Below are 17,332 nucleotides of genomic sequence, written 5' to 3'. Positions count from 1 at the left end.
AGTTCAGTTCTAGTTCAGTTCTAGTTCAGTTCTAGTTCAGTTCTAGTTCAGTTCTAGTTCAGTTCTAGTTCAGTTCTAGTTCAGTTCTAGTTCAGTTCAAGTTCAGTATTAGTTCAGTTCAATTATAGGTTCTATTATAAAAAAATGAGAAACATAATTTATTTTATTAAATTATTTCCAACATCTTCTTAATGAAAAATTTGAAATCAAAAAACGGTTGGGAATTAAAGTTTAAAATTAAAAAATTTGACAAATATTGACGTTTTTATGCAAATTATTTCTCATATTATATTCAAACTGTCCATTAACTAAACTTTTAAGCAATTTTACCAAAAATTCAATGAAATAGTCATTGCATTAAGAAATACTATCGTTATAAAATTACTTCCTACTTAGTGATTTATTGCGACCGCCTAAAAATTGCAAACTTTTTGGAAAAGAAAAATTTTTTGTTCTGGTTTATTTCAGTGTCAAATGTTTTACTTAAAGGTTGTGTAAGTATCGTTTTTGTAGCAATACATTATGAAGTAGGGGGTGTTGAGCGTTAATCTTAGAAGACATTTGGTTTGACATTTTATTTATTTTGTTTTGGCAAAACTACGCGGTAACTTCTTTGTGAAGTCATCAATGCTTTTAGTTTATTTTTGTTTTTTATGTATATTTGACATTTGTGTATCCTTTTTTTATTGAAATAAAGGACATAATATTTCAGTTGTTCAATGTATTGATATGAATACGAGTAAGCATAAAAATTCAATTTATTTTATATGTCTATTGTAAATACAGTGGGAAAAATGTTATTTTTGATATATTTAAAGACAAAGTTGTAATAAATGATAAGACTTAATAAAGATTTATTATTATTATTTATGATTTATAAATTTAAAAATATTTAAAAAATATTTTTTTTTTTCGAGAATGTTCCAAGGATGAACACTCCAAACGCAATCAAATGGCATACGTTTAGGAGTCCGTATAAATAAAAACATTTTTCATTCTTAGACACTGTAAAATATACTAGTATCGATCGTACTATTGATTTGTTTAACAATACATATCATTTAAGATAATTTTTTTATACTGTCAGTAGTTTGTTTCCACCACACACCAAAAGACATAGTTTTCTATTTATTTAAAAAATAAAGAAAAACGAATCCACATTCATTCAAATAAACTCTTGAAACTTTCTTGCCGCTCCTGTTGTTTGTAGTAGTTTATTTATTTCTTAAACTTGCCATTAATTCTAACAGCAAATAAGTGTATGAAAGATGGAAAGTATATGGTTAGGAAAGGAAAGTAAACTAAAGGAAATGAATCGTATCGGAAAAAAGTTTATAAATCTTTTTTAGGTTTATATGAATGTGTATAGTCATGTGTCTGTGTGTGAATGTAGATATTCTTATAGTTGTTGTATTTTTTTTTTTGTTATATTAAATTGTATTCTCAAGTTATCTATGGAAATTATTTTCCGCTCTGTGTGTTGCCAAATACATAAAACTTTTCTTTTGCAGCATGTTGGTATTTGTATTTTTACTTTTTTTTCAATTTTATGTCATTTTGTTGCTGTTGTTTTTATTTCTTACGTTCCAGCAGACAACAATAAGAAAAATGTTTATTTATACTTTCTAATATTTTTCATTTGAAGAAATGAAGTGCACTCTACAATAGTATATAATGCTTGTTATATTGTTTGTCATTATTGAGATATATATAGACTATGTGCAGTTTTAGATTATAAATTAGTCAATCTATTGTTCAGACTAATTTACAGATTATAGAGCAGTATATTATCAAGTCTATAGAAAACTTTATTGTCCAGATTATAGAGAACTCTTAAGTCCAGATTACAGAGGACTATATAGTTCATGGTATAGAACTTTCTATATAGCATGTTATAGAGAACTCTTTAGAGATCTCTTTTCTCCAGACTATAGAGAACTCTACAGTCCAGACTATAGCATTCTTTAAATTATAGACTATATTATACAAAACTGACTACAGAGCAGTCTTGTTCCGACTATAGAATTTTTATAATCTTGACTGTAGGGAAGTCTATATTCCAGGCTATAGATAAGTCTGTGATCCTAACTATAAAGAAGTCAATAGTCGTGACTTTAGAGAAGTCTATAGTCCTGTCTATAGAGAAGAATATAGTCCTGACTATAGAAAAGACTATAGTCCTTAGAGAAGTCTTTAGTCCTGAAGAAGTCTATAGTTCTAAATATAAAGAAGCCTATAGTTCTGACTATAGAGAAATCTATAGTCCTGATTTTAGAGAAGTCTATAGTCCTGACTATAGATAAGTATATAGTCCAAACTATAAAGAACTCTAGAGTCCAGACTATAGAGAAATCTATAGTCCTGAATACAGAGAAATCTATAGTCCTGAATAAATCTATAAATCCTATAATCTATAAATCCGATTATACAGAAGGGTAAAATCCATACTATAGAAAATTATATAGACCAGACTATAGAGAAGTATGTAGTCCAGACTATTGAGAAGGTAAATTTATAGTCCAGACTATTGAGAAGATAAATTTAAAGTCCAGACTATAGAGAAATCTGTAATCCTAACTATAGAAAAGTTTACAGTCCCGACTATAGAGAAGTCTATAGTCCAGACTGTAGAAAAGTCTGTAGTCGAGACTATAGTCCATATTATAGAAAACTCTATAGTCCAGACTATAAAGAAGTCTGTAGTCCAGACTATTGAGAAGATTGGGAAGAAACTAGATTATGAAAAGTCTCTATAGAATTAGAAATAGATATTTTTGGAAGAGCCGAATATAGCGCTGCTATTGCATCGTTTCTTCCAATTTGAGATATTGAAATATATGTTTAACAGAAACTTGAAAGAATGTTTTCAACCTGGGTTGGTAGGTCAAAAATGTTTATAATGATAGTAAAGTTAGAAAATATCAAGTGTTATTATCGACTGAAATTTAAAAAAAAAACTGTTGGTATCTAATAATTTTATTTATTTTTTCTTTATTAAACGTCCTTTAGAATTTAGCTTTCAACTTTTATCTGTTTCTTTTTAATACTGTTGTTATTTGTTTTGACCATTGTATTTTTCTTTATTTCTTCATAATATTCTAAGAAAACATGTACAATCTCTACAGGAATTTTTAATGCTTAAAGTACTAATACACATGAATATAAACATAATATACAGATATGTATATACAATTCTACTATTATTTCTACAAACTTCACACATATCACGATTATGATCCTTCAAAACAAAATAAGAATAATAACATGTAAAAAAAGAAAGTAAAAGAAAATGAGCTACAAGCATGCCTGCTGTGTATCCTAGCAGGAGTGCTTGCGTGCTTATGTGTATGCTGGTATTCCTGACTGTCTTTAAACATTATTGTCTGCCATGTGCATTGTCTGTTGCTGTTATAATCTATATATGTTTTTTTTTTGTATTCTCTATTTTGTTATCTTTATAAGTTTAAGTCAAGGGATACTGATTTATTTAAGTTCGATTAATTCGTTTCCTGTACGTGTTTAGCTCAATAGACAGACACAATAAAGACACGCACTACAACTACTATGAAGAGAAATACATATGTACACGCTTATGTATGAGACATGTATGTAAGTGTATGTACGTATTTGATAGGATACTGCAGATATATAGAATAATAGAGTACATTATGTCCTTGTCTATAAGTTTGCATGTGTGTTTTAACTTTTTAACAAAGTCTGTATAGGAAAGATATGTCAAGTAGTGAAAAAACAAGTATAGAAAATATTTCTATAATCATTTCGATAAGAATGGGTTCCATAAGAAAACAACTTGTAGTTAATATGTTTGAAAAATATTTGACATTGAAGTTTGTAGAGTTTTAATTTGAATCAAAAAGGATCCAATATAGTCTATATCGAATATAGTATTTCTAATTGCAGTTTCTAGGATTTTATTACATACTGGTCCAAAGGATTAGACTATAGATCAGACAATGGTCTGATCCATATTCTGATCTATAGTCTGATCCATAGTCTGATCTATAGTCTAATCTATAGTCTGATCAATAGTCTGTAGTCGAAAACAAAGGCTGGTTTATAGTCGCAACTGTTAAGTGCTGATCTGTATTCTCGACTATAGTCTGATCTATATTCTCAACTATAGTCTGATGTACAGTCTTGACCTATAGTGTCGACTTCAGTGTGGCCTATATTCCTATAGGCTGGTCTATAGCCATCACTACAAGTCGTTACTATAGATCGGACCATAGTATCGACTATAGTCTGATCTACATTCTCGACTATAGTCGAGGATGAAGGCTGGTTTATAGTTGTAACTACAATGTGATGATCTATAGTCTCGACTCTATAGTCTGATCTATATTCTCAACTATAGTTTTACTGTAGTGTGACCTATAGTGTGACCTATACTCTCGACTATAGTGTGACCTACAGTCTTGACTATTGTGTGACCTATAGTCTCGACTATAGTGTGATTATAGTATCGAGTATAGTGTGGCCTATAGACTGGTCTATAGCCATCACTACAAGGTGGGCTTAACTACGAATTGATCTACAGTTTTGACTAAAGTCTGAACTATAGAGTCCACGATAAGTTGGTCAATAGTCTGGATTATAGGCATGTCTATAAACGCTACTATGTGCTATTCTATAGTGTGGACTTAAGGCTGGTCAGCAGTTCTACTGTTATATATTATCGTCTATATTATTTGTACTACAGATTGATCCATTGTTTGGGTCACTTTTGATCCATAATCTCGACTATTGACTAGCTTGTAGTGCCAACTGCTAATGAGTCTATTACTTCTTGTTATGATATGTTACTTTTATCAATAGTTTGGACTATATTCTCTTCTATAATTTGGTTTACAAACATGACTATTATAGTTTGAACTATTAACTAGTCAATTGCCTAGACTCTAAATAGTTCTATAATATATGCTGAGAACGAGGCATAATCTGGTTATAATCATAGGAACATTCTAATTTATAGTCATATCACCATCTGATTAAAAAATTGAGTTTTAAGTTACAAAACTGCAACTAAATTTTGATATTTATAAAAGCCTGCAGTTTAGTCATTATATTTACTCTGATATCATAAATAATGTTTACACGTATCTCTCTTAAATATTTTCTTCTTGTGCAATTTATCTTATAACAAAACACCATAAATTACAATTACCCCCAAACTCTCACTAGTAAAAGTCAATCAATTGTAACTTTGTTTGTGTTATAAAAAACAAAACCTTCATCCAAACACCTGACTATCACATATTTAATACAATCATCACCACCATACCCAGTCTTCTTACACTTACCTTTACTAATTCCAGTTGCTTTATCTCTCAATACATTTATTGAATGCACCGGACCATACTCTTCAAACATTTCGCGTAGTTGAGCCTCATCCATAGATTTTGGCACCTGGCCAACAAACATTTTAATATTGTCTGGATCTGGCTCCTTTTCACCGTATGGTGTATCGGCGTCCATGCGAAAACAAGAGTCATCATCGACAACATTACGATTGGCACTACATGTATTATTATTGTTGTTGTTGGTATTATTGTTGCTGATGATGGTATTGTTGTTGTTGTTATTGTTGTTGGGTATATTGTGATTGCAGAGGCTGGTATTGTTGTTATTCAACAGCGATGTATTATTGTTGTTACTATGTATTGGACTATTCGGTAGGCTATTGGTTGTACTACTTTTATCACTCATACCAAATGCACTGAAAGAAAAGTAGTAAGAGAAAAGAAAATTATATATAAATATACAAACAGTAATGTTTTAAAAGATATATAGGTTTCAATAATAAAAATATATACAAAAGGTCTGATTAGACCATACGAATGTATGGAACAGGAGTGATGTTTATATGTAAGTTAACAAATAAATTGCTATTAAAACTTATCAGTTTTCATATTCATTAAAAAAAATACAATTCAATCATTCAGCCAACCAGACATAAAATCTTTAGCTCATTTATTTTTGTACAACATCCACACCGGACACCCACATCGAAAGGTGTAAAACATGTACTACATAAAAGGACACAGAATACAATCTGAAATTCTTAACTATTCAACCAAGCCAATAACTGTAAGAACCATTTATGTTCACATATGACACAAAACGCTGCCAAACATAAGAGTCCCATGAAAAAGACAGTATTTGTATGATTTTAATGAAATATGAAAACATTAAAAAAATATAAAAAAACTTTGCTACCAAAATGAATTGTATGGAAAATTAATCAATTTTAAATTATCATTTCCTTTCAATTTATTTCAACTTTTTTTGCCGTTCCTTTTTTTATACAATTCTCGGGTATTATTATTTTAAAAAGATTTTTTCTTCTTTTCTTTTTTAAGTATTTCCCCTTTCATTTGTCTTTATCTTTCCATTATCATTGTGATATTTGTCCATCATTATCTTCATCATACTCGTCATCACTACTGTGCTAATATTGTTGTTGCTTTTGTTATTGTCAGTGCTTTTGTAATTATTGTTTTAAAGAAGAGTTAAAAACGAATGAAATAAAACAAGCAGAAAAAGTACCAAGTAAGTGTAGGTAGTGCGAGCAGAGTTTGATGATGATTTTGTTATTTTTTCTGCAAACAGGGATGGAAATGTTATAATTGCTCATATCATTTTAACATCGTCTTGGAACTAAAAATAAAAATATATTTAAATAAAAATATATATTATTTAAATAAAATCCCTGCAACAATATCTGTTTGGAGTTTCAACAAATTTTGTACTCATGAAGATATATTGTGTGGAACGCTTTTCTCTACAATGAAATTGTCTTCAAGTTATGCCTGAAACTAACTAACTGAAATGTTCATCTTAACTAAAACTCAGCTGTAATCACTAAAGTTAATGTTTCCACATATATTGGTTTACAACTTTTCGACTTTTTTTCATTTAGTTAAAAGTCGACTTTTCGACTTTTGCATTTTATGAAAAGGCGATTTTTTGACTTTTTGACATTTTTCATTTAATTAAAAGTCGACTTTTAGACTTTTCGACTATAAGTATTTTATAAATAGTCCACTTTTTCTGACTTTTCGACTTTTTTGAGTTTTTGACCTTTTTTCGTTTTTTTTAACTTTTTCCGACTTTTTTCAACTTTTTCCGACTTTGTGACTATTTTCGACTTATTTCGACTTTTTTCGAATATTTTTTGACTTTTTCGAGTTTTTCCGATTATTTAGAGTTTTTTGATGTTTTTCCACTTTTTTGTAAATTTTCGACTATTTTTGACTTGTTTCTACAATTTTCAAGTTTTCGGTTTTTTCCGACTTTTTCCGACTTTTCGACTTTTTTCAACTTTATTCGACTTTTTTCAACTTACCAACCTTTTTCGACTTTCAGACTTTTTGAATTTTATTAACAAAGTCGACTTTTCGACTTTTTTCACAGACGATAGTCGAGTTATCGACTTTTTTGGAACAAAATAGTCGACTTCGACTTTTTTCGACAAAAAGTCGATTGTTCGATTATTCGAAAGTCGATTTATAGAACCCTTTTTACAACTATACTAAATCAGCCGTTGATCCAGCTAGTGGGGAGGGTGTATTGGGTTTAAGCTGATGTTTGTAACATGCAAAAATATTCGTCCTTTACCCAACATAACGTATACCAATCGGCATAGAATCATTTTTTGAGTCGATTAAGCTATTTCCGTCCGTCTGTCTGGCTGTCCATGTAAACCTTGTGCGTAAGAAAGTTTATAGAACTTTTAATGACATTAACGATTTTTGTAATGTTCTGGCCTCATTTGATCCGTGCTTCCATACAAACTCCCTTCAGATAATGACTTGAAGATAAAAATTCACTTATAAACACTAATGACACTTTTAAATTCTACATAAATAACTTTGAATTAGACATAAATTACTCTACCAATATTTATAAAGATAGGTCCATATTTTCTCCTACTCCCTTTTGAGCACTCTTGTAAAAATTATATTTTTTTGCGAAAAAAAGTTAAAAAACAAATAATAATCTCCATTTTTAACATACTGGCTGGTGTAGGGTATCATATGATCGGCTATGCCCGACTATACATTCTAACTTGTTTTTCACTTATTTTCTTTTTTCATTTATTTTCTCATTTGTATGAGAAATTTTTGGTTTAAATCCACTCCTGTTCTAAATACAATGCACTGCCTTCTCCATCCCTGTCTTAATACGAGTATTATTGGCTTTTTCTTTTAATTTTTCATTTTCCTTTATCGTTTTCGTTTGCTATTTGATAATTAATTTAATTGTCCAATAGTATCAAATTGCTTTTCAATCTACAATATTTTCTTTATGTTTGTGTTTACTATTTCTTTTTTCTGATAATTAAATAAATTAATGCGAATTATTGGCTTGTAATTTCTATTATTTCAAGTTTTCTTTTAGGATTTTTAAACCTTTTTTATTTCGAAGAGAAATGAAAAACTGTATTTTTGTAGATTAAAAATCAGTAGAAAATTTGTAGAAAAAAATCCTAAAGATTTTATTGCCGTATTGCAATCAATAAAATAAGTTTTTATATGGCAACTTTGATAAATTTTGAACTTGATATATATTTATAACTGTTATACTCTCTCTCTCTTTCTAAATTCAATGAATAAAGAATTGTTTTTATTAACATAAAATTAAAAATATGTAATTTTTTTATATGTATGTTTGCACAAAATTTTTTTAAAAAATTAGAAATAAAAAATTGAGTTTCTCAACTTACTCCATATACAAATCGTTCTTTTGAGCAAAATCAAAGATCAAACGGCGATTACCCAAAAATCCAGCTGAACTACTATTAAACATTGTGGCTAAAGTTGATTTTGTTTCACACATTCGTTTATAACCTCGTTTTTTATTAAATATATACAAATGTTCAATGTCTATATATACACAATTATATATAAATATAGTAATTAATTAATTAAATACTTTGCACAATTAACTCAAATTCAAAATATTTTTAGTAAATATTTTTCACGTAATATATATAAAAAACTTAATATAAATAGTATTTTTTTATATTTTTTAAAAATATAAAATCTCAATACGTTTAACACTTGACACTAGGGAGGGGTCACACTAAACGTTCGTTTTAGTTGATGTCTATTTTTAATATTTCTAAAGTTCACTTAACAATTTTCAATAAATATTTATAAATAGTTCACAATTTTTTTTTTAAACACACTGTGCAATCACTAAAGATAAATAAAAACACAATTATTATTGTAAAAATTCTTTAATTTTTACAAAACACTGGTTAAATTATTTCATAATAATATTCAGGGACGACGAGGAAAAAAACGAGGCGTTTTAGCAAGACTCAACTATTAACGACAACGGCCGACTTTTAAATGGAAGTTTTTGGAATATTTTTGTTCTTAGTTGGATTTTATGGTGTGATCAATTTTCGTTAAGTTGGTAAATTTTAAGAAAAGGTACCGTTAGGAGTTATTTTATAAAGAAAAGTGAGGAAGAGAAAAAGAGTAATATTTTAATAAGTTTTTTATTGAATCTCTTAATAAAGTAACAGTTATAAGAGTTCAAAATTATCATTAGCTTAGAGAACAAATACACCAAAATAACTTTTTTAACAATTACAGAATGGAAGAAAGATTGTCAAACTAAAGTCGAAACGACCACAAAAATGCCCTTGACTAGACCTTAGGGAATATATAAAATTTAATTTTTGTTTTAGTTTTTGGTCCTTATTACGTTTTATAACAATCTATATATCAATGTTGTTCATACAAAATATGAGGACAACTTTTGATACTTAGTTTTCATATGGGAATGATACTTCGTCCATATTTAAACTTATTCCTATATAAACCAGACTATAGACTAGATTATAGACTATACTAAAGACTAGACTATAGACTATACTATAGACTAGACTATAGACTAAACTATAGACTAGACTATAGACTAGACTATAAACTAGACTATAGACTAGACTATAGACTAGACTATAGACTAGACTATAGACTAGACTATAGACTAGACTATAGACTAGACTATAGACTAGACTATAGACTAGACTATAGACTAGACTATAGACTAGACTATAGACTAGACTATAGACCGTTAAGAGATTTATTTTTAAAAATGTTTACTTCAGCCCCACAGTATAGTGCAATAATGTGAAAAAAATTAGTTAATAATGTGCCAGTGCTGAGCAACGTTTCACAGCCGCGTAACAGCTTGTTTATAATTGTAACCACAACTACAGACGACAATAAAATACATATACTGCTAAAATATACAATCGGATGAGCCATTTGCAGATATCAGATTGATTTTCGTGAAAGTTTACTTTAGCCGCATAGTGTAGCGTAATAAAGTAGAACCAATTTTTGGAAATAAACTTTAAAATATCACTGGTAATAAGCCACGTTTGATTAAAACTGATTCATAAATCGTAACAGTTTCTTTATAATTTTAGCCACAACTACTTTCGACTACAACTTTACATGCAAGAAGTCTGCATTTAGCATTAAAGTAGCCACAACTTAAGCATTTCGTCGCCAAACGTTACGATTGTATTTCAATTTTTCCATTGCATTTTCAAACTTTCTCTCTCATTAGTTCCTTTCTCTTTTACTTAATCTTATTGTTATGTACTCTTTTCAATCAGTTACTTATTTTACTTGAACTGTTATTGAATATTTTGTTTAAATCGATTTTTAACTAATTGTTGTTGTGTTTTATTTTCTTTGACAATGACTTTGGAATTATTTGCAAAAAAATTGTTTAATCCATTAAGAGCTGTTATAAAAATATAAATTAAATTATGAATTGCTTATATAATACTTTAAAAGTTACTATTTTGTACAATAAAATCCTTAACACAAAAGTATTATAAATAAAATTTTATAAATCATTTAATCTCTTAAGATTTTTAAGAAAAATCTATTTGTTTCTTAGTTAAAAATAAATCTGTAGGTTTTTTTTAAATAAAATAAAAACAAATATTTAAAATGTAAATAAATAAAAGCAAGTAAACAAATTACTTTAATAAAAACCAAAAGTTTTATAACTTAATAGAAAAAAAGATATTACAAAGGGAATAAAGTAATAACAAGGAATTAAAGAAAATTACAGAAAATTGATAACAGCAGACACAAATTAAAACAATTATAAATGAACAAAAAAAAATAAAGAAAGAAAAAAATTGCTACAAATAAAAACAATAACAAAACTCCTTTTGATATTTAATCTGTATTTTTCTCTCTCTCTCTCTCTCCTTTACTTACTGTTATCGTACTTTGCATGCAAACACTTAGAGAAACAAGTATGAAATTATAGTCGGACGAGGCAGACCATATAATACCCTACACCTTTAATAAAAATATAATGTGATTTAGTTGCCATAATAAAGCATTTAAGTAAAATTGTACCTTGCCCCAGATATACATACTTAAGCCGTTTATTGTTTAATAAAATTGTGGACATTTAAGTGAAATTTTGATGGGAGTTTTCATAGGGCATAGGGTCATATGAGGACCTATTATTATAGAATTCGTGAGGGTCATCAAGTCCAGTATAGAACTTGGTTTTATCAGCTTTTTGTCGAGATACGGATTTTTAACAGGCTTCGTCTACCGTATCATAAACGATCATGTGCCATTTAATTTAATTTAATTGAATTATCTCCAAAATTGCGACCTGTAGTTTGATTACAAAGTTACAAGCCCTATTGGGGGGTTCAGTTGTATTGGGGCTAGGTAAAATAATGAACCGATTTTAATCATTTTCAAAAGGCTTTGTCTACTATACCATAAAAGATCATGTGGCAAATTTCATTGAATTATCTCCAAAATTGTTACCTGTAGTTGGAATAAAAAGTTTAAAAGCACTATTGGGGGGTTGGTGAAATAATCTACCGATCTGAACCATTTTCAATATGCTTCTTCCCTGAGACAAGAGAAGACTATGTACCAAATTTCATTGAATGATTTCAAAATTGCGGCCTATAGTTTGATTACGATTGACGGACAGACGGACGACATTTCTAAATCGAAAATGATTCTGAGCCGATTGGTATACTTTAAGGTGGGTATAGGACCAATATTATTGTTCATTATAAACATCAGCACAAACCCTTCCCACCAAAGTGGTGTAGGGTATATTTTATTTTATTTATTAAAGTAATTGGCAGCTGCTTAAACAGAGCTTCGATAGCAGCTTAATAACAGTTTAATAATATACAAATAAAAGCTGTAAAAGGAAAGCAATAATTATTTAGACTTTTTTAAAATTATGTAATTTTCAAGAAATTTTTTTTAACTTAAACATTTATAATTTCTTATAATGCAGTTTTGTTTAATTAATTTTATTTGTTTTCTTTCAAAATTTAATTATATGTACTTTAACAAACTAAACAATTTTCTGAAATTAATATTTAGTTTTTGTTGAATTTCCAAAGAAAATTAAATTTGTTTGTTATTTTCTACCAAAAAACACAATTTTCACTTAATGACTGTAATTTAAAATGTATATCTCTTCTCTTTTAAATATAAACCCTTCAAAATATCTTATTAATAGAATCTCAAACACCATATGGTGTAACGGAAAAAAATATATATTAAAAATTTTATTAAAATATTCTTTTATTTAACAACACCTCCCCCTCCCCCTTCCTTTTATAATATTTGAAATGATTTTATAAGAATCAAGAAATAAACATTATTTGAAAATAATACTAGTAGTTGAAGTATAATTTTCATATTTTTTTCTTTTTCTCAAAAAAACCACAAGTTTTGTTGAGAGACAAACAGCATCATTATTAAGAAAATTATAGTCATGATTATCAATTGTGTCATTGTCATCGTTACCAATGTTATCATTAATGAGTAATAATATCTGGTATATCTAAGTAAAAGCAGAAAAGGAAGATATTTTTTTAGTTTCAATGAACAGTGAAGATTAGAATTATGTCAGCTTTATTTTAAGGATTGAACTTTTCTTGTGGCAAGGACTCTAAGGTGTTATTTTGTACATAGTGCTCTCATCTTAACAACTTATTGACACAAAAGCTTTATATGGAGAGAACTTCCAAAGAAGCGATAAATTAGTATATTATAAAAGAAGTGCTGAAAAAGACCTAAAGAAGTGTTGATTTTAACAAAGACTTGTCATAAGAGTTATGTCCTTTTAATTTAATTTTAAATTCACTACTTCTAAAGTCATTCTTAAGATGTCATTTCTATGTTTTTTTAGTGGAAGTAATTTGGAAGCGAAATTGTAGTTTTATATAATTTTTTTCCTTTATTAATTCCACTTAGAAACTTAGGGCTTCTACAAGAAAACTCCAACTTGTTCTATCATTACATAATGTTTTAATTTCCTCAAAAGTTTTATTGATTCGTCCGAGTTCCTTTAGTACTGTTCTGCGCCATGTGATCCTAGGGCGGCCTGGGTGCCTGCTTCCCTGGGGGTTCTACTTGTGTTATGTTATTGGCTGGTTTACGTAGAACATGACATATCTACTTCCATTTTCGTCTCGCTATTTACCGTGCAATGATGTCCTCTTTCGTGCGAGGAGGTGATTTATATTTAGATTATCATCATTATAACAAACTCCGAACCCATAGTAAAAAAATAATGATTAGCCACTACAGACTAGCTGTAGGTGTTAATTCCTAAGAAAAGGCCGTTTAGATGTCTCATTTTAAATTGTAAAGTTTTCCATTGGAAAGGTTCATACAAACAGATTTTGCAATGACAACAAAGTAACAATGATGGTACATCTTTTGCAGCTACACTCTATCTGAACTTGTCAAATCCAAAAACAGAGAGATAGAGAGAATGTTTACGAGATGTTTAACTTCTCACAATTAAAGCCTAAAATACTCAAGTCAATTCACATGACGAATTGATCAAACCTGTTTTCAGAAAACATGATCAATGCATGCTGGATATATTGGACGGTTAAAAAAACTCCAGACAATCCCGTTCGCATATCCGAAGAAATCCATGTAACTGTCCACACATGCGAACTTTTTCTTAATTCTCTTTTAATGTTTACTTAATGTCTAAACAGAAAAACGTTTGTGTTAGTAACTACGTATTAATCGCATTGATTTGTTTTTGTACGAATAACCGCGAGAGAGGTAATTGATTTTTCTCTCTTTTTCTCTCACATACGAAAACAAAAGTTTCCTAAACAAATTTCCTGTGTAGACTGACACTATGAGACATTGATGTGATCATAAACACAGAAGCTGTTGTTCAAGTAGAACATTGGTTTTAAGTTTGGTTATTGCAGTTGCCGCCTGTAGTCTTACATGGATCAAATTATAGGTCGCGTTGCAATACCATATATGCTCGCACCAATTTTATTGGTAATGCTATTGATGAACGTTGCTTTCAAGCAAATTCGTTGCTCTGATAAATCTTGCTTAAATCCCTTTAAGACAGACAGGTGTAGTACGTTAGTGTTCGAGGGCAGTGAAAAATAAGATCATCGTTGCAATTTCTACAGAAATCATTGAATGAAAATTTAACCCTCATATTCATAATTACCTAATAAAGTTATTAATGGTTTATTGTAGGAATTTTGTATGGAAAATGTATGTATTTACCAATACGGGGTTTAATCTTTTGGCGTGTTAACGCAGAACTTGTCGCCTTTTCTGTCCAATATGGACCAAATCTTTTTGGTCTCACTACAATGTCAAAGTGAATTATGCTAGAATGAGGTCTTAGACAAGTTATCAACTCTTAGGTTGCCATACATGTTGAGCAACTCATGTGAGGGATACCGATGTCGAATCTAGAATGCCGAATATATTCTAGAACAATTTCGGAAGGGATCTGATGGTCGCTTTACTACTATTGAGTATAAGGATATTTTCGTTTAATAACTAGTTTTGCAGAATCTGTTTTTTGTATCTTATGAAATTTAAGGATATTACGTTTAAAAAATTGTATTCCAATTTTTGCTCTTCATTGTATACTTTAAATATATAAATGCGTTTGTATATCTAAAACTGTAACAAATATTTTGAACTTTTTTTGAACTTTGTTGTTTCCGATTTTTATTCTGGAAATACAATTCCCTTTCATTTTCTATATCATTATTAAGATTTTTTTTCAGATATCTTTTTTTCTTTTGCATTGTTCTTTTTTTGTTTTAAATTTCAGTTTTTTTTCAGTTGAAACCAAGAGCATCAGCAGCAGCAACAATATTTCCATTTAGACATTTTTGAATATTGTGTACATGAGGGAGTTCTTTCGAATGTCTCGACACAATTCACACACCATTCAGGATGGTAATTGGCTTAGTCAAATCTTATTAAATACACAATACAACACACACACATATATATACATATATACACATGATAGGAAGGAAGTAAAAAAAGAAACATTTTACCATGAAAACAAAAGCAAAGACCAAAAGGAAGACAGGAAGAATGAAAGAAATAAAAAAAGAATAACAAAAAACCCTAAAACACAACTCATAAACATTCAAACTCTAAAGCAGTAATGGGCAAAGCACTCAATAAAACATATATAGCTTTATAAGATTGTTAACAAAAAATATTTTTTTTTAAAAATTTTCTTAGAAAGCATCCTTCGAGTTTAAAAAGTTCATATATATGGATAAGCTGTTGTTAGGATTTTCTAAAAACCCCCATTTCTGTAGCATCTTGTTTACTCTCCCCCACATTGTAGAAAACCTACCAAAAGCATTTATTTGTTTTACATAAAAATTGTCAAAAATACCAAAAAAAAAAAAAAAAAAACGTTTCCTTGTGATATGTAGGACTATGTGGGGGACCAACATTTTTTATGTGCTTTTTTATGAATTTCCTTTTCAGTTTTCTTCACAAAATTACACACATTGCAAAGTTTAGAGTGTACTTATTACTTCAAAACAGGAGGGAATTCTCCAGAGGCATATTATGCAGAAGGATAAAGTACGAAACGACAACACCAAGTCGTCCTATAAATTAAAAATAATTAAATTAAAAATAATTAGTTGCAGGGTATTCGCAGTTGGGCAATAATGATAACAATGCTAAGTTTGATTTATAGGGCTGAGAAGGGGAGTAATTTTATCACAATTATGAAAAGATTTGGAAGCATTTTTTGGAAATGAAATACATCTATATTTTATTCTAGAGATCTCGAGTTTTGTAATACTTATCTCCTTAAATACTTATCCGAAATTTTTACTTTTACGACTAATAAAATCAATACTTTACCAACTAATAGTGGAAAAAATGCAATGCAGCATTAATTTCTAAATGATGGCATCACTTCTTCCATTTGTTTATGTAAGACCCCCTGCTATGACATGAAACTCTGGCAACTCTTTAAAAACGACAGTAAAATAACAAAAGGATTTCTCTTTTCTTTATTTTTAGCAATTGTATTTCCTAAAGCAATGTCATTAAAACTTTTTAATATGAATATGAATGTGTTTTTTTTACCCTACAACAATATATTGGGGTATGTGTTGTAACACCCAAAAATTTTGATTCAGCAGCAAAGAATTAGTTAATCGGCTCAGAATTAATTTTTGTACTGAAAATTTAGCTTTGTTGTCTATCCGTTGGTCTATCCATTAAAATCCACATTTTTTACACACTCACTAGTGTAGAGTATCATATGAGCGGACATGATCAACTATATATTTATAGAAATTAGTTTGAAAATCCTTTAAATATTTTTGCCTGAAAATTTCTGGAAATTTCTCTGCAATTGCAATGTCACCCAAAAGAAGCCAGGTGAACGAATTTTAGAAAAGATTTTTAATAATTACAAGAGTTTTTTTTTTATCAAATTCTTTACTTTCACAAAGTATTTATAAAAACAGTTTTATCATACATCTGGTAACTTTGTTTATGATGTTAAATTTTTTTCTTTTATAATTTTAATTTTTGTTCTTTAAACTTTTACTTTTTTTCTACCTCAGTTTTAACCTTTCTACTTTAAAATTCTTAATTCCTGCTTATACACTTATCTCATGAGGTTCTCTTTTACTCTAGGGCAGAATAGAGCTGCATATAGATATTTATAAAGAAGAATTCAAACACACTAACATGTTTATTAGGGTGATGTATTTTTGCTGTAGATAAGAAGGATTTTTGTTGTCTAGACTAGGGCACAGATTTTAGACAACTACCACACTGTATACTACTACTAGATTATAGACCACTACTAGACTATGTTATTAACTATATTATTAACTATAGTCTAGACTATAGACTAGACTATAAACTAGACTATAGACTAGACTATAGACTAGACTATAGACTAGACTATAGACTAGACTATAGACTAGACTATAGACTAG

General features: G+C 29.0%; 1 protein-coding gene across 1 annotated transcript in view; it reads right to left on the bottom strand.

Moving 5' to 3' along the window:
- The window catches only part of LOC111686359 (CUGBP Elav-like family member 1), a 102,990-nt gene that overhangs the window by 56,929 nt on the left and 28,729 nt on the right, over positions 1–17,332 (bottom strand). Inside the window, exon 2 of the mRNA XM_046948224.1 lies at positions 5,303–5,737. Coding sequence (XP_046804180.1) covers positions 5,303–5,737 — 435 coding nt within the window. The remainder of the gene's footprint in view (positions 1–5,302; positions 5,738–17,332) is intronic.

Source organism: Lucilia cuprina, chromosome 2, assembly GCF_022045245.1.
Source record: "Lucilia cuprina isolate Lc7/37 chromosome 2, ASM2204524v1, whole genome shotgun sequence".
NCBI lineage: Eukaryota > Metazoa > Arthropoda > Insecta > Diptera > Calliphoridae > Lucilia > Lucilia cuprina.
This window is presented reverse-complemented; position numbering and strand designations above follow the sequence as displayed.